Source organism: Colobus angolensis, unplaced genomic scaffold (assembly GCF_000951035.1).
Source record: "Colobus angolensis palliatus isolate OR3802 unplaced genomic scaffold, Cang.pa_1.0 Scaffold596, whole genome shotgun sequence".
Classification (NCBI taxonomy): Eukaryota; Metazoa; Chordata; class Mammalia; order Primates; family Cercopithecidae; genus Colobus; species Colobus angolensis.
In genome coordinates this window covers 388915-407532 of record NW_012119554.1, presented here as the reverse complement: position 1 = coordinate 407532, position 18618 = coordinate 388915, and the positions used below count along the sequence as shown (strand labels likewise).

Sequence of the window (18618 nt, the reverse complement as noted above, 5' to 3'; positions counted from 1 at the left end):
TGAGCCAAGATCGCACCACTGCACTCCAGCCTGGGTGACAGAGCGAGACTCTGTCTCGAGGGAAAAAAAAAAAAAAAAAAAAAGCACTTTGGGAGGCCGAGGCAGGCAGATCACAAGGTCAGGAGATTAAGACCATCCTGGCTAACACGGTGAAACCCCATCTCTATTAAAGATACAAAAAAATTAGCTGGGCATGGTGGCGGGCACCTGTAGTCCCAGCTAATCAGGAGGCTGAGGCAGGAGACTGGTGTGAACCCGGAAAGCAGAGCTTGCAATGAGCCGAGATCGTGTCACTGCACTCCAGCCTGGGCAACAGAGCGAGACTCCGTCTCAAAAAAAAAAAAATAAAATAAAATAAACTATTTGAAGAAAGTAATTTTTTAAGTCCATGACTTGCTTAATGAAAAAAAAATTAATTAAAAAAATAAAACAGGTGATACTATGTGCAAAGCTCCATGCTAGACACTTCATATGCATGATCTCAAGTCACACCATACCTGTAATGCTGGTGGTAGTTAAACTAAGGGTTTTGCTGCAGTCCTTACAACAACTTCATGAGCTCTGTCCTTATTTTATAGATGAAGAAGCTGAGAAGAGAGGCCCTTGCTTAGGGTCACACTGCTGGTCAGTGGCAGAACTAGAACTTGAATCCACGTCTGTCTGACCCCAAGGTCAGCACTCCTAAACACTATGCTATGGATGCTTCTCTTGAGCTCCAAATTCCTTGAAGACAATTTAAATTAGAGAACCAGGAGCTCAAATGGCTACCAAATGGGAACAGCTCCCTCTACTAAAGTCAACTCCCTTCTTAGGAATGACAGTGGCATTAGGGTTGACTCTATTTACGCAGCCCTGATCAGTGCCATCACAGAGGACACTCGCCACACTCAGATGTGCATGGATGTCTGGAGGCTCCTTGCAGCAAGCAGCCATCTTCATGTTCTGTCTCACATCGAAGGGCACCACCAGGAAGAGGAAAAAGAGATCATCTTTTTGGGTGCCCCTAAGAGATCATCTGTGGGTGCTTTCCACACACCCCTCTTATCACTTCCTAAACCCCTAAAGGCTAGGTATTATTCCTCCCCATTTTACAAACAAGTAGACAGAAGCTTAGAGAAGTTATGTTACTTGCTCTCATTCGCACAGCTTGTAAGTGGAAGAAGTGGAATACAAACGCAGAGATTTCTGGCACCACGGAACCCTCTGACCTCTCCATTGTATTGCAGGGACTTCCACATAGACACCTGTGTACAACCGGAAATGACTTTCCTTCTGTTGGTCCTCAGGGCAGGGATAAGGGCAAGAGACTTGGAGTATTTTTTCCTACTTCCATTCCTGCCTCCTACAATGTATTCTCTATATAGCAGCCAAAGTGGTCTTTCAATAAAATATAAATCGAGTCATACACCTCCTTCCTTTACACTCTTCAGTGGTGTGCCTTTCTCTTAGGATAAAACCAGACTTCTGACCACAGCCTCTAGGGTCTGCATGAACTGGCACCAAATTCTCCAACTTCATCACACACCACTCTTTCAGGTTCCCTACCATCCTCACCTGAGTCTCCTTAGTGTTTCTAAAATGTGCGCAAGTCCTTCCTGCCTCAGGGTCTCTGAACTGCCTGAAATGGTTTTCCTAGTGACCATCTCTATGGTTTGCTCATTCTATTCCCCCAAGTTTCAGTTCAGCTCTTATTTCCTCAGGAAGATCTTCCCGAGCCACTTTTTCTAAAGTAGGACTTTATCTAAAGTAGCCGTTCTTTACAGCCGTTACCACAGCATGTCATTATTTACTTGCTTGCTTGCCTGCATATTTATTGGCTGACTTTCTCTCTAGGCTGTTGGCCCAAGAAGAGCAAAGCCTGCATTTTTGAAGTCATAGCCATATCTCCAGAACCTAGTACAGTGTCGGGCACACACTTGATGCTCAGTAAGAATGGACTAAATGAATGAACTATTGCCTGTCTCATCCAATATATGAAATGGCAATAAAGGGCTCAACCATACTGTCTTCTCCTTTGTTCTTTCACTAAACACATCTGACACGAGGTGTCATAACTGAGAATTACTAATTCTAGCCAGTTTTATTCTCCCAATTAGATCGGATGCTCCCTAAGGAGAGGATCTCTATTTTCTATTTTTAAAAATTCCTTCTTGCTGCACTGTAGCCACAGTAAAATACAAACCTGCTTATTTTCTGATTCGCAGCATACATCACATGAAGAGGTATTATAGGAAAAAAACAACTTTTTGGCCAGGTATGGTGGTTCACGCCTGTAATCCCATCACTCTGGGAGGCCAAGGTGGGCAGATCACCTGAGGTCAGGAGTTCGAGACCAGCCTGAACAACATGGCAAAACCCCGTCTCTACTAAAAACTACAAAAAATGCTGGGTGTGGTGGTGGGCACCTGTAATCCCATCTATTCAGGAGGCTGAAGCTGGAGGATCACTTGAACCCAGGAGGCAGAGGTTGCAGTAAGCCAAGATTGCACCCCTCCACTCCAGCCTGGGTGACAGAGTGAGACTCCGCCTCTAAATAAATAAATAAATAAATAACCAAATAAACAACTTTTTAAGCTAAAGAATAAACTTAGAAAAACTAATGAACAGCAAATGGTTCCTTGAATCATCTCTTTAAGGTCAAAAAAAGGAGGACAAAGAAAAATAGCTGCAAGATATTAACCTTCTATCTGTGCACAAATAAATAGGATACAATTCGCCTGAATTCTTTGTTATTCGCGACATATAATAAAAGAAAAATTTCTTCTGAGAAGAGGTTCTGGCCTCGACAGTCTGGATGGAACTGCATGACACGTTAAGGGAGAGAAGGAGCCCCAGTCATGGGAGACACATTGCACATTCCCAGTAAGAATGTAGTTTGTCCATTTGGGAAAAATAACCATAGTCGGGGGCTTTGGGTTCTTCTTTTGGAAATGTCTACCAGGAACTAGTTTCCTGAACATATTTAAACTTTGATGAAGGTTATAAAGGAAAAGCGTTCCAAGTATGATGTTACAAAGAGATAGAAGTTGTTTTGATAGCACACTAACAGTACTCTGCCAAAAACTGTAAAAGTCAACTTTTTCAGAACTCTGAAAGTTAATAAAAAACTTGCGACAATCTAAGGAGCATTTATTCAAGAAAATAAGCTGAGGCTGGGCACGGTGGCTCAAGCCTGTAATCCCAGCACTTTGGGAGGCCGAGACGGGTGGCTCACGAGGTCAGGAGATCGAGACCATCCTGGCTAACACGGTGAAACCCCGTCTCTACTAAAAAATACAAAAAACTAGCTGGGCGAGGTGGCGGGCGCCTGTAGTCCCAGCTACTTGGGAGGCTAAGGCAGGAGAATGGCGTAAACCCAGGAGGCAGAGCTTGCAGTGCGCCGAGATCTGGTCACTGCACTCCAACCTGGGCCACAGAGTGAGACTCCGTCTCAAAAAGAAAAAAAAAGAGAGAGAAAATAAGCTGAAACTCAGTAAGAATAGCGAGCTGTGTGGCATTTTAATTTGTCCTAGTCTTTTTACCCCCACCCAGCTCCACAGTAGCCTTGAAAACCAACGGCCCTACAGTCACACTGAAAACAAAGCAGTCCCAGCAGACACTCCAGGAACCAGAAGGAATATGCAGCTTCCCCAGGAGTCCGATCCTCAGACTTGGCAGTATTTGGCGTGTCTGGCATCTCTCTCATTCCTGATATTAATAATCTGTGTCTTCTCTTTTTCTCCTCATCAGACTAGTTAGAGGCTTATTCATTGTATAGATCTTAGAGAATAACATATATCTCCTATTAGTACTATTCCCTCTAAGAGAAGCCCGACTAATACAGATGTTGGTACCAGGAGTGGTTCTAGAGGAAGAGAATATTAAGGATGGAGTTCTTTCATTGGCTTTGGGGCTTCTGGAGTTGGTTGCTTAATATGATTAGACCCCAAAATACTAAGGACTCTACTTCTAGTAGTATGGAAAATAGTGATAGTCCTTGGCATGAACTGTTTGGAGAATTATGCAAAATAAATGCATTTGACACTCCTGATTCACCACTCGAGAAAGGCAAGGAGTTTAGTGACTCCATACATAATACCTTTGACCATATGTAGAAAACCAAGTAACATAATGAAGCTGGTTGGTTGCTCCTAAGTTCAGTGGACAAAGTGATAAAAGAAAATGATAAACTCAGGGATTCTGTCTCCCAGCTTCAGAAGCAGCTACTGAGCCTCAAATCTGCTAAGATTGCCCTGAGTAAGAGTCTTATATCCTGCAGAGAAAGAGCTGAAATTGTGGAAAAACAGACACAAGCTCTTATCATGCAAGTGACTGACCTGCAACGAAAGATGCACGCACAGCCTCACCAGGTGTCTACTGTTAAAAGTGAGGGCACTGATTGGATAAGAATGGGACCCTGTAACTTGGAATGGGGATGTGTGGGAGGACCTTGATGAAGCTCAGGGAAACTGAGTTTATAAACTCTGATGAGCCTTTTTTGCCAAAAAGAAGAGCTTCCTCATCCCCAGCAGTGGCAACATCCCCTCCTCGACCCACGCTGTCATCAGCTTTCCACCTGTGTCTGAGGAGATAAATCCTATGCTGCCTGAGGCAACAGTGATGACCTGACAGCTGTCAGGCAAAATAATGTTGATTCTCCTCAGAAGCCACCCCCAACACTCCTGTTTGCTTCTAGACCTATAACTAAAGTCCTGGAGGGTCCCTAGAGGTGAGGTTGACAGTGTGACTCATGAGGTGTGCTACGCTCGAAAAGAACTGTTTTGAGTTCTCTAATTTATACAGACAGAAATCTGGAGAACAGGTATGGGAATGGATATTAAGGGTATGGGATAACAATGGAAGGAACATAGGGTTGGATCAGGCTGAATTTATTGATCTGGGCCCACTAAGTAGGCACTCTGCTTTTAATCTTACAGCTTGGAGAGGTAAAAAAAGGTTCTAATAGTTTATTTACTTGGTTAGCTGAAATATGGATTAAAAGATGGCCCACTGTGAGTGAGCTGGAAATGCGTGATCTCCTTTGGTTTAATGTAGAGGAAGGGATCCAAAGGCTTAGGGAGACTGCGATGGTGGAAGGGATTAGCCACTTTAGACCTACTCATTCCAGCTGGGAGGGTCCAGAAGATATACCCTTGACCAACGCCTTGCGAAACAGATTTGTAAGGACAGTACCTGCATCTTTGAAGAGACCTGTAATTGCTTTTCTTTGTATGTCAGATCTAAAGGTGGGAAGAGCAATCATTAACTACAAAAGTTAAATACAATGGGAATAACTGGATCCCGAGGTGGCAGGTTGCTAAGTGGCAGCACTCAATCGTCAAAGACAAGGTGGGCATAGCTACCATAATGCACAGCAGAGGCAAAGTGGCAATCAGAATAGTCTGACTCATGTAGAGTTCTGGCACTGGCTAATTAATCATGGTGTTCCTAGAAGCGAAACTGATAGGAAGCCTGCTGCATTCCTACCTAATTTATACAAGCAGAAAACTTCTAGGCTGAATGGACAAAAGACTAGTTTGAATTATAAAAACAGAGAATCATGACCCCTCAGTCAATTTCTAGACTTGAGCCAGTTTACAGACCCAGAACCCCTTGAATGAAGGGGAGGCCAGATCCCCTTGAGGAAGGACCCCACTATACTGCTGACAATTTATGCAGTGAATCTTTCTCCCATCCTTCCCCAAGGAGACCACTGGCCTTTTACCAGGGTAACTGTGCACTGGGGAAAGGGAAAGGATCAGACATTTCGGCGACTACAGGACACTGGCTCTGAGCTGACAGTGATTTCAGGGGACCCAAAACATCACTGTAGTCCTCCAGTTAAAGGAGGGGCTTACGGAGCTCAAGTAATTAATGGAGTTTTAGCTCAGGTCTGACTTACAGTGGGTCCAGTGGGTCCCCAGACTCATCCTGTGGTCATGTCCCCAGTGCCAGAATGCATAATTGGCACAGACATACTCAACAGCTGGCAGAACCCCCACACTGGCTCCCTGACTGGTAGGGTGAGGGCTATTACGGTGGAAAAGGCCAAATGGAAGCCCTTAGAGCTGCCTCTACCTAGAAAAATAAACCAAAAACAGTATCACATCCCTGGAGGGATTGTGGAGATTAGTGCCACTATCAAGGACTTGAAAGATGCAGGGGTGGTGATTCCCACCACATCCTTGTTCAACTCTTCCATTTGGCCTGTGTAGAAGACAATCGACGGATCTTGGAGAATAACAGTGGATTATCGTAAGCTTAACCAAATGGTGACTCCAATTGCAGCTGCTGTACCAGATGTGGGGTTTCACTGCTTGAGCAAATTAACACACCTCCTGGTACCTGGTATGCAGCCATTGACTTGGCAAATGCCTTTTTCTCCATTCCTGTCCAGAAGGCCTACCAGAAGCAATCTGCCTTCAGCTGGCAAGGCCAGCAATATACCTTTACTGTCCTACTGCAGGGGTACATCAACTCTCCGGCTTTGTGTCATCATCTTACTTGGAGAGACCTTGATAGCCTTTGGCTTCCGCAAAATATCACACTGGTCCATTACATTGAAGACATTATGCAGACTGGATTCAGTGAGCAAGAAGTAGTAAACACACTGGACTTAGTGGTGAGACACTTGCGTGCCAGAGGATGGGAAATACATTTGACTAAAATTCAGGGACCTTCCACCTCAGCAAAATTTCTAGGGATCCAGTGGCGTGTGGCCTGCTAAGACATACCTTCTAAGTTAAAGGAGTTGCTGCGTTTGGCCCCTCCTACAACCAAGAAAGAGGTACAATGCCTAGTGGGCCTATTTGGATTTTGGAGGCAACACATTCCTCATTTGGGTGTATTACTCCGGCCCATTTATTAAGTGACCCAAAAGGCTGCCAGTTTTGAGTGGAGTCCAGAACAGGAGAAGACACTGCAACAGGTCCAGGCTGCTGTGCAAGCTGCTCTGCCATCTGGGCCATATGACCCAGCAGATCCAATGGTGCTTGAGGTGTCAGTGGCAGATAGGGATGCTGTTTGGAGCTTTGGCAGGCCTCCATAGGTGAATCACAGCAGAGGCCTCTAGGATTTTGGAGGAAGGCCCTGCCACCTTCTGCAGATAACTAAACTACTCTCCTTCTGAGATGGCTCTTGGCCTGTTACCAGGCTTTGATGGAAAACAAACATTTGACTATGGGTCATCAAGTCACCATGTGACCTGAACTGCCTATCATGAACTGGGTGCTTTCTGACCCACCCGTCTAGCCATAAAGTGGGTTGTGCAGTGCAGCATTCCATGATCAAATGGAAGTGGTATATATGTGATCGGGCTCGAGAAGGTCCTAAAGGCACAAGTAAGTTACATGAGGAAGTGGCTCAAACGCCGATGGTCTCCACTCCTGCCACCCTGCCTTCTCTCCCCCAGCCTGCTCTGATGGTCTCATGGGGAGTTCCCTATGACCAGTTGACAGAGGAAGAGAAGACTAGGGTCTGGTTCACAGATGGTTCTGCATGATATGCAGGCACCATGTGAAAAAGGACAGCTGCAGCACTAAAGACCCTTCCTAGGACATCCCTGAAGGACAGCAGTGAAGGGAAATCTTCCCAGTGAGCAGAACTTCGGGCAATGAACCTTGTCACACACTTTGCATGGAAGGAGAAATGGCCAGATGTGTGATTATATACTGATTCCTGGGCTGTAGCCAAAGGTTTGGCTGGATGGATCATCAGGAACTTAGAAGAAGCATGATTAGAAAACTGGTGACAAAGAAATTTGGGGGAGAGGTATGTGGATGGACCTCTCTGAGTGGTCAAAAACTGAAGATGTTTGTATCCCATGTGAGTGCTCACCAATGGGTGACCTCAGCAGAGGAGGATTTTAACAACCAAGTGGATAGGATGACCTGTTCTGTGGACACCACTTGGCCTCTTTCCCCAGTCACTCCTGCCATCACCCAATGGGACCATGAACAAAGTAGCCACGGTGGCAGGGATGGAGGTTATGCATGGGCTCAGCAACATGGACTTCCACTCACCAAGGCTGACCTGTCTACGGCCAGTGCTGAATGCCCAATTTGCCAGCAGTAGAGACCAACATGGTGTCCTCGATATGGCACCATTCTTCTGGGTGATCAGCCAGCTACCTGGTGGCAGGTTGATTATATTGTACCTCTCCCATTATGGAAAGGGCAGAGTTTGTCCTCACTGGAAGACGCCTACCCAGATATGGGTTTGCCTATCCTGCATGCGATGCTTCTGCTAAGACTACCATCTGTGGACTCACGGAATGCCTTATCCACTGTCACGGTATTCCACACAGCATTGCCTCTGACCAAGGCACTCACTTTTTGGCTAAAGAAGTGTGGCAGTGGGCTCATGCTCATGGAATTCACTGGTCTTACCATGTTCCTCATCATCCTGAAGCAGGTGGATTGACAGAATGGTGAAATGGCCTTTTGAAATCACAATTACAATGCCAACTAGATGACAACAGCTGGGGCAAAGTTCTCCAGAAAGCTATGTATGCTCTGAATCAGCATCCAGTATATGGTACTGTTTCTCCCATGGCCAGGATTCACAGGTCCAGGAATCAAGGGCTGGAAGTGGAAGTGGCACCATTCACCATCACCCCTAATAATCCACTAGCTAGCAAAATTTTTGCTTCCTGTTCCTGCAACATTACGTTCTGCTGGCCCAGAAGTCTTAGTTCCAGAGGGAGGAGCACTGCCACCAGGAGACACAACAACAATTCCATTAAACTGGAAGTTAAGATTGCTACCTGGCCACTTTGGGCTTCTCCTAACTTTAAGTCAAGAGGCTAAGAAGGGAGTTACAGTGTTGGCTGGGGTGACTGACCCGGACTATCAAGATGAAATCAGTCTACTACTCCACAATGGAGGTAAGGAAGGTTATGCATGGAATACAGAAGATCCATTAGGGCATCTCTTAGTATTACCATGCCCTGTGATTAAGGCAATGAGAAACTACAACAGCCCAATCCAGGCAAGACTACAAACGGTCCAGACCCCTCAGGAATGAAGGTTTGGGTCACTCCACCAGGAAAAAAACCCCACAAAACCATGACCTGCTGTGGTGCTTGCTGAAGGTAAAGGGAAGACAGAATGGGTAGTAGAAGAAGGTAGTCATCAATACCAGCTATGACCACGTGCCCAGCTGCAGAAACAAGGACTGCAATTGTCATGAGTATTTCCTCCTTCTTTTGTTAAAAGCATGTTTGTGCATGTATACACCTGTACTAAAAAAAATCTTCATTTTATTTCCTTTCTCCTTCATCACATGACATAAGATTTATTGACTTCATATCAGCATTCAAGCATCATTAACTTTATGTAATAGTATTTGGGTTGGGGATTGGTGTGTTTCCAGCTGTATGAAGGATAGTTGCATTATGTTAGGTGTCATTATGATCTTATTATTGTCTTTATTTGAAGATTATGTATGATCTCAGCAGCTGACAAGGGGTGGACTTGTGATGGTTAATACTGAGTGTCAACTTGATTGGACTGAAGGATACAAAGTATTGATCTTGGGTGGGTCTGTGAGGGTGTTGCCAAAAAAGATTAACATTTGAGTCAGTGGGTTGGGAAAGGCAGATCCACCCTTAAACTGGTAGGTGCAATCTAATCAGCTGCCAGCAAATATAAAGCAGGCAGAAACACGTGAGATGGGCCTAGCCTCCCAGCCTACATTGTTCTCCCATGCTGGATGCTTTCTGCCCTCGAACAACAGACTGCAAGTTCTTCAGCTTTGGGACTCGGACTGGCTCTCCTTGCTCCTCACCTTGCAGACAGCCTATTGTGGGAACTTGTGATCGTGTAAGTTAACACTTAATAGACATACATATATATATATCTCCTTTTAGTGCTGTCCCTCAAAGAGAACCGCGACTACACTGGTAATATTCTTTGCTTTGAAATCTATTCCGTCTGACATTAATCTAGTCATTCCCAGTTCCTAGGACAAGTGTCAACATGGTATATCTTTTTCCATCTTCTTTCTTTTTAACCTATTTGTGTCTTTATCCTTAATGTGTGTTTCTTGTAGACAACATATAATTGGTTCATGCTTTTTTATACAATTTGATAATCTCTGCCTTTTGATTATGGTGTTTACAACATTTAAATTTAGTTAATTGATACCATTAGGTTTGAGTCTACCATCTTGCATTTTATTTTTTATTTGTCCCATCTATTCCTTTCCCTGCTTTCTGTTTTCTGCCTTCTCTTGGATTATTTATTATTATTTTTTTTCCTGAGACATAGTCTCCATCTGTCACCTACGCTGGAGTGCAATGGCACAATCTTGGCTCAATGCAACCTCTACCTCCTAGGTTCAAGCAATTCTCCTGCCTCAGCCTCCCAAGTAACTGGGATTACAAGTGCACGCCACCATACCTGGCTAATTTTGTATTTTTAGTAGAGATGGGGTTTCACCATGTTGGCCAGGCTGGTCCCAAACTTCTGTCCTCAAGTGATCCACCGGCCTCAGCTTCCCAAAGTGCTGTGATTACAGGCATAGCCACCTCGCCTGGCCTGATTTCATTTTATCTCCTTTGTTGAATTATTAGTTGTAACTCTTTGTTATTTTGGTGGTTGCTTTAAGAGTTTTATGCTGTTTACTTTTATAAGTCTACATTCAAGTGACATCATACCACATCATGTATAAGATTACAGTAATAGACTTCCATTTCTCCCCGTCAGCCATTATGCTATTGTTAAGAATCTCACTCTTACTTTAAATAAGAAGAAAATAATCTTATATATTTACCCAGATAGTTGTCATTTCTGGTGTTCATTACTTCGTGTAGAACAGACTTTCACCTGATACTATGTTTTTCCTTCTGCCTGATGATGTTCTTCTACGTTTTTTGTAGCATGAGTCTGCTGATACCTTTCAGTACTTTAAAGACGTTGCTCATTGTCTTCCCACTCCCACTGTTCCCAACAAGAAATCTGTTGTCATTCTTATCTTTATTCCTTTGCACATAACACATTTTTTTTTTCTTGTTCCTTTGCTTTAACACTGGTTTTGAGTAATTTGATTATGATGTGCCTTGGTATAGTTTCCTTCACAGTTGTGTGCTATATTCCACCCAGTATAGTTTTCATTACATTTTAATCTCTACAAGCTTTAGTTTATGTCTTCCATATTGCTACTTACCTTTTGAACACAGAGAATACAGTTGTATTAACATTTTTAATGTCCTGCAAAAACTCTAACATCTGTGCCAGTTGTGGATCAGTTTTGACCAATTAGTCTCCTCATTATATGGAAAGTTTTCCTACTCCTTTGCACAGCTGATAATTTTTGATAGGATATCAGATATTGTGAATTTTACCTAGTTGGGTGCTACACTGTTGTATTCCAGTAAATCTTCTTGAGCTTTATTCAAGGATATGGTTACTTTACTTGGGAAGAGGTTGATTCTTTCAGATCTTCCTTTTATGATTTCTTAGGCAGCTCTAGAGCAGTGCTCAGTTTAGGGCTAATCATGAAGGCAAGGCTTTCCTGAGACTCTTCCCAGTGTCTCATAAATTCTTAGTTTTTCCAGTCCAGCTGGTGGGCACAAGCACTATTCCTAGCCCTGTGTGGGCTGCAGACACTGTTCCCTCTGATCCTTTCAGGTGGGTGGTTTCCTCACATACATCACTGACTAATACTCTGCTAAATACTCAAGAGGGACCCTCTATAGATCTTCAGAGTTTTTCTGTGCAGCTCTCTATGCCCAAGTGCACCATCCTATAACTATAGATACCTTGGTCTCTCTAGACTCTCAGCTCTGTTTTTTCAACTTCTCCACTCTGCTGGGTACTTGCTTGGTCTCCCCTCCCTGGAAACTTTCTCAAATTGATAAGAAAGGGCAATCACGGGGCTCAGCTCTTTTGTTTCCCACCTCTCAGAGCACTATCCTTCACTGTCTGATGTCCAGTGTCTCAATACTGCTATCTTCTTATTTATCTGGATTCTGGGGCTGTTTCAGGTGGGAGGGTACATTTAGTTCCTGTTACTCCATCTTGACTGAAAGCAAAGACCAGTTCTTTAGTTTGTTCTCCCTATGACGGACCTCAATTCCTCTGAATGATGGTTAGATGACTTCCTGTCAGTTTTTCTATTGGGAAGATGGTGAACCGTGGATCACCTTCCTCCATGCCACCTTGACCCAAGTTACCTCTAATATATGCGGAATTCTGCTGTATGTAGAAAAATTAATGAGACGAATGTAGGTAGAAACAACTATTCCATAGAATGATTTTTTGAAGGCCACAAGATATTTCCTCCAAAACATTAAAGTTCTTAGAACATCAAACATTAGATCTAGTTGGGTGGTCAGCATGAAAACAAGGTGACTAACAGCTCTGGAACTTCCCCCTTACCTGGACATCCTGTATGCTGAGTTCAAGCATGTGGCTAGTTGCCAGCTGTGTATAGTGCACACTGATTCCTGTAAGACTTGCAAAGACCAGTTCTTCTGGGACTTTATTAATTAAGGACAACCCAATTCCACCTTCTAACCTCACAAGCACCTGAAAGGAAACCAAAATATGGCACCCTGATTGTTTAAAACACAGTTCTTAGTATCCAGGAGAGTATAAGAAAATAAAGCATTTTACATTCCTCTACTCCCTTCCTCTCAGCAGATGAAAACTACTTAGGGAAGTCCTATTATTTACCTGGATGGCTCAAATGCCATCATCTCACTGGAAGCCTTGCTTTCTAGGCATACCCTTCACTCCAGTGAGAACTCCAGAGTATGTGATGATACTCCCATCAAAGGACCAAGGACATTCTGCATTTCATTATAGAAATCTAATTATTTGGGAATCTTTCACCTTATTTGGCATGAAAGCTCATAATTTGTTATCCACTACACTTCCATAACATCCAACACAGCGTTTTACACAGAAGCATTTGATTTTTTCAAAAATCACTGAATAGACATCAAATAAATATAGTTTTTTATGTTCATCTCATCTTCCTTTTCAAACTTGTCACTCTCCAATCCCAAACACAGAAAACAAAAGGAAGATGTCAGAGATGGCTGAAGCAAAAAACAAAAAATTGTTTGTCTTACATCTTACTGAAATTCAAACGGTTTAGCTTCCTTTATTGTAATAATAGTTTAGCAATGCTTGCTACATTCTGATTCCACATAAACTTTGTTATCATTTACATAACACATTCACACATTCACTGATAAACAGTAAACACTGTGAAGCATAACTATATTTAGAATCATACAGGATAGAAAGAAAACGGAAGATCTAAACTACCATCAAGCAAAATTCTAAAAAACTGATGATCAAAGAAATAAATTTACAATATTTAGATCTTACTTCTAATTCCTGCTCTGTATCTGGATTCTTTAATTTCTGCAGCTCTTGTTCGGTGACAGGAAGTTCATCCACTTCATATGAACGGTTGCTTTTCCGTTGGCAGAAATCTGTTATCTGAAGTCAAATAAAACACCACATGAAGATGATTCACCCTTCCTTATTGAAACTATTCTAACCCAGACAACTGTGTGGGTCAAAAGTCATTACATAATCAAGATTCATATGGAAGTGAATGGTTTCCAAAGGCAAGATCTGTGTAATAAAGAAGCAAACTTGGTTTTAAGTCTGCATGGCAAACTCAAGCTATACATCTTGACAGCCTCACGTAGTGGGGTTAGATATCTGCAGATGATCTCAAATTATAACTCAAGTCAAAATACGCAAACCTCAGGATCACTGCATTCATTTTTGCCTTAAGATTGCTTTATAAAGTGGTATTATGAGCGGGCACAGTGGCGCACACCTATAGTCCAAGCTACTTGCAAGGCTAAGGTGGGAAGATCGCTTGATCCCAGAAGTTCAAGACCAGTCTGGGAAACATAGTAAGACCCTATCTCCACAAAAAATGAAAAGTAATTAGCTAAGCATGGTGGCATGCACTTGTAGTTCCAGCTACTCGGGAGGCTGAGGTGGGAGGATCACCTGAGCCCAGGAGTTCAAGGCTTTAGTGAGCTATGATTTTGCCACTGCCTTCCAGCTTAGGTGAAAGAGAGTGACACAGCTAAATAAATAAATAAATAAAAAGTGGTACTGTGAATTGTGATGCACTATCTCAGAGAGCTCATTTTTTTTTTTTTTTTGAGACGGAGTCTCGCTCTGTCGCCCACGCTGGAGTAGTGCAGTGGCCGGATCTCAGCTCACTGCAAGCTCCGCCTCCCGGGTTTACGCCATTCTCCTGCCTCAGCCTCCCGAGTAGCTGGGACTACAGGCGCCCGCCGCCTCACCCGGCTAGTTTTTTTTGTATTTTTTAGTAGAGACGGTGTTTCACCGTGTTAGCCAGGATAGTCTCGATCTCCTGACCTCGTGATCCGCCCGTCTCGGCCTCCCAAAGTGCTGGGATTACAGGCTTGAGCCACCGCGCCCGGCCAAGAGCTCATTGTTATATTTCAACATCTTTTTTTTCCTTTGTTCTGATTGCGCTATGACCTGACAAACTCTTATCCCCATCACAGATCTCTTCCCTGGGTTTCAGAGCCATAGTTACAATGACTCATGGACATCTTCACATAGATATCATACAGTTACCTTAACAAGTTCAAAACCTAACTCCTCCCTTCCTCTGCAAGTCTGCTCCATGTTCATCCCTTAGCGATCTGGATTATCATCCTGTAAGTTGCCCAAATCAGAACCTTGGAGGCCATTACTGACTCCTTCCTCTCCCTCATTCCCACATTCAGTCATGAAATCTGCCTGACTCTACTCCTAAGTAAGCTCTCATTTCTATTCATTTCTCTCCAGCCTCCTCATGTCGACCCCTGCCACTTCTTCCAGTTCAGGCCACCATAACCTTTCATTGACGTTACTGCAAGAGCCTCCTACCTGGTCTTTCTCTATCTCTAGTCTTGCTCCACTCTGGTTCTCTACCTTGCAGCCAGAGGAAGTGATCTAAAACGATTTTCTAATCATGCCATTCCCTGACTCCTTGTTGCCTTAGAAAAACCACCAAGTTGCCTTAGAAAAACCACAAATTCTTTAGTATGTATCTCTGACCTTGTCTGATCTGACCCCTGCTTCTATCTCCAGGCTTCTCTCTTACCACATTCTGTGTGCCACTTGGGCTGAGGATCACTCTGCTACCTGTGGGCCTTCACTAGTCAACTTCCCAAACAGTATGTCATTTACTTCCTATGTTTATTAGTCAATGATCGCCCATCCCCACTAGAATGTAAGCTCCAAGAAGGCAGGGAGTTTTGTCTGTTCCACTGGTAAATGTTCAGTACCTAGACCTATGCTGGCTCAAGTAGCTGCTCAATAAATACCTGTTGATGAACCCACTCATTACTGAAGGCACAGCCCCTCCACCTGTACCTTTCTATTTGGCTAATTCCTTTCAGTTAACCTCTTAGGTCTCGGCTTAAGTATTACTTCTCTTAGGAAGCTCCCCACCCTCCAAATCTGGGAATACAAATCCTTTCCATACACCCTCCATTCCTACTCTCATTACCACAACATCTTAATTATATGATTAAGGATTGCTGTTATCTTCTTGTTGTTAATGTTATTAAGATATTGTGTTACTAATGATTAACGACACTATTAATATGCACTGTTATTAACATTATCTTGTTTAAATCTTATGGTTTTTTAGATTACCACACATTTCATTGATACTTTGCTTATACTTCCCACTTATTTTTTTCTTGTACTTTAGTTCTTATAACAACTTTGTGAGGTAGATCCTATCCCCATTTTACAGATGAAGAGACCACATCCTCCTATCTGGCATAAACAAGTTCAATATGTATTTGTTAAATGAGTAACCATTGGGGGTGGGGGAAGTACAGAGTTTCGCATCCACTCTTATGACAAATTATCACCTGGAGTGCTCTAGTTGGTCCATCTGGGATGACTCTGACGGATAACATTCCAGAACCAGGTCTCATTTTTTGATTAATAAATTGTTGTTCAGGTGGAACTGGCCCCAAAAGCTCCATGGAAGTGTCAGGACCAAGAACAACTTCAGCTCCATCAAACAAACCAGAAAGTCCTCCTTTGGCCTAAAAGACATTGGAGTAGAGACATGTGAGAAAAGACAGAGGCACTGACTTTGACAATTTAACACATCATTTCAAACAAGTTCCTAAATTTACATTCTCCTCTGGAGCGTCATGATCAATGTGCAACAAAGACTTTACTATTTGTTCAGCTTTGCAGATGATGAAAAACAGTAGGATTACTTGAGTAAGATTGAAAGTTATGCTCACAAATTTGGGTAATTATGAATAAGAGATAATTTCACGCATAGCAGATCAGTTTAATTCTGCCTTTTACTAATACTAACTTCTCATTAAAATTAACTTCTAAAAAAGTAGTCAAAACTAGCTATTTCTTTGAGTATTCCTACTAGGGTTTGCTTAAAAATCTGAAATATTCTGAAAATAGAAAATAATTATTATAATCATTCAGCTTTCCAGTAAGAGGAAAATTCTTGAGTTGAAAACCTCCCCAAACAGGCCTGTGGCTGGACAATCAAACCAAATACTCAAAAGATGGTGTTTCTTCTAGAATGGAATACAGAGTTGAGAATGTCACCTGATACTCAGTTATTCAGGCTCTTAAAAGAAAAACTTCAAGCCAGGAGAGGTGACTCAGCCTGCAATCCCAGCACTTTGGGAGGCCGAGGCGGGCGGATCGCCTGAGGTCAGGAGTTTGAGACCATCCTGGTCAATGTGGTGAAACCCTATCTCTACTAAAAATACAAAAATTAGCCAGGCATAATCCCAGCTACTCAGGAGGCTGAGGCAGGAGAATCGCTTGAACCCGGGAGGTGGAGGTTGCAGTGAGCCGAGATTGCGCCACCGCACTCCAGCCTGGGCGACAGAGCAAGAGTCCGTCAAGAAAGGGAGGGAAGCGGGGAGGGTAGGGGGAAGGGAGGGAGGGAGGGAAGGAGGGAGGAAGGAAGGAAGAAAAACTTCAGCCAAATTAAATTTAAAGGAGTTTAATTGAGCAATGAACAATTTGCAAATCAGGCAGCCTCCAGAATCACAGCAGATTCAGAGAGACTCCAGGGATGCCCTGTGGTCAGAACAAATTTATAGACAAAGAAAGGGAAGTGATGTACAGAAACTGGAAGTAAACAGCTGGATTGGTTACAGGTTGGTGTTTGCCTTATTTGAACACAGTCTGAACACTCAGCTGTCTATGAGTAGTGGAAGTATCGCTGCTGTGACTGGCCAAGGCTCAGCTATTGTTACAGGCACATACTCCTAAGTTAGGATTTCAATCTTGCCTGCCGATTACGCTAGGTTACAGTTCGTCCACAGGGATTCAATTATAGAAGTACGGAGTCCTTCTCAGGCCATATTTAGTTCGCTTTAACAAGGCCTTTGGAGGAAAACACCTTCTCGCTACATGCCCCAAGTAAATGGAGTCTACAGGATGATGGCTGTGGGAAAGCAAACACAAGGCTAGAGAAGACAATGGCAAAGTGTGTCTAAATCCCCTTTGTTAACTTTTAAATACTGACTCATGAAAAGCAAACTTTGAGCAGGGTTTATAGTACAGGTTTCAACACAAAGAAAGCTTTTTATACCTATTATAAGTTTAGAAAGAAAGAATATATACAACCTAATAAGAGCAGTGTCAGAAAATGTTTTAATGTCTTCAATGAACTTTATTCAGCGTAGTAAGATTGAAACAAGCTTACTTCCCTAACCAAAACACATTCTGCTCTGCTGAATACTGTTATTATACAGTCACTAACAAGCAGGGAAATGATGAAATAGATTCACAAAACAACAAACACCAAAAAGAGATTTTAAGGAAGAAAATGCTCCAAGAGCACTGGAATTACATGGGCTTTAGAAACAAACTAGAAGTGAAGTCAGGGTCAGACATGAAACCCACCAATTATAACAAGCCCTCTTTGCCTCTAGAAGATTGAATTGTATTGCTAATTGAAAATCACAAATCCATTCCAGATGTGTGCTACATATAAGTAAGCAGCTTGTCTTTGATGAAAAAAGCTCAGGGCGATAGAGATAAAGAAAATAAATCTCACCAAAAGCAGTCAGAGGCTCCTTACAATTTTTGCAAACTGCCCTGGAGTACAATCTAAGTACTCAGAGTTCTCTATCAAGGGTCTGATAGTCTCCTGTTTCCCTTTTGCGTAAAATCCCAGGCTGGACAGAACCGCACACACAATTGCAGGTGCTATTCTACTGTATGCCCAAACCTCCTAGACACCTTCCTACTTCTCAGACCCCTGTTCTCATTCCCAGCCTGAGGCCAGAAAGGGCAGAAAATCCAAACCCTTGGTAATTTGCCAAACACATATTTGCTTCGAAAGTAGCTGGGAGTTTATCATGAGGTAGACTGGCTGAGGAGACGACAGAGGCAACTGTCCAGCAATCTTCATTCTGACATTTGCTACAGCAAATCAATGCTTATTTAGGCCAAAATGAACAGAATCAAGAGCACATAGATGCCTGACGAATGCTCACCAGGCCACAGAACCCTTTACAGAGGACTTGCAGCTATGCCATTAACTTCACAGGTCTAAATCTAATTTATCTAACTTAGTGCCGGACTTTTAGCTACACTTTTTTTCTTTTTAAAATTACATAGGTAATATATGTCA

At 42.9% G+C, this 18618-nt stretch overlaps 1 protein-coding gene across 2 annotated transcripts in view; it reads right to left on the bottom strand.

Moving 5' to 3' along the window:
* The window catches only part of VPS13D (vacuolar protein sorting 13 homolog D (S. cerevisiae)), a 281733-nt gene that overhangs the window by 112445 nt on the left and 150670 nt on the right, over nt 1-18618 (bottom strand). For both annotated transcript variants that reach the window (XM_011962545.1, XM_011962546.1), the window contains 3 exons: nt 15857-16036; nt 13320-13433; nt 12360-12509 (listed from right to left, as the gene is read on the bottom strand). In XM_011962545.1, the coding sequence (XP_011817935.1) occupies nt 12360-12509; nt 13320-13433; nt 15857-16036 (444 nt within the window). The remainder of the gene's footprint in view (nt 1-12359; nt 12510-13319; nt 13434-15856; nt 16037-18618) is intronic.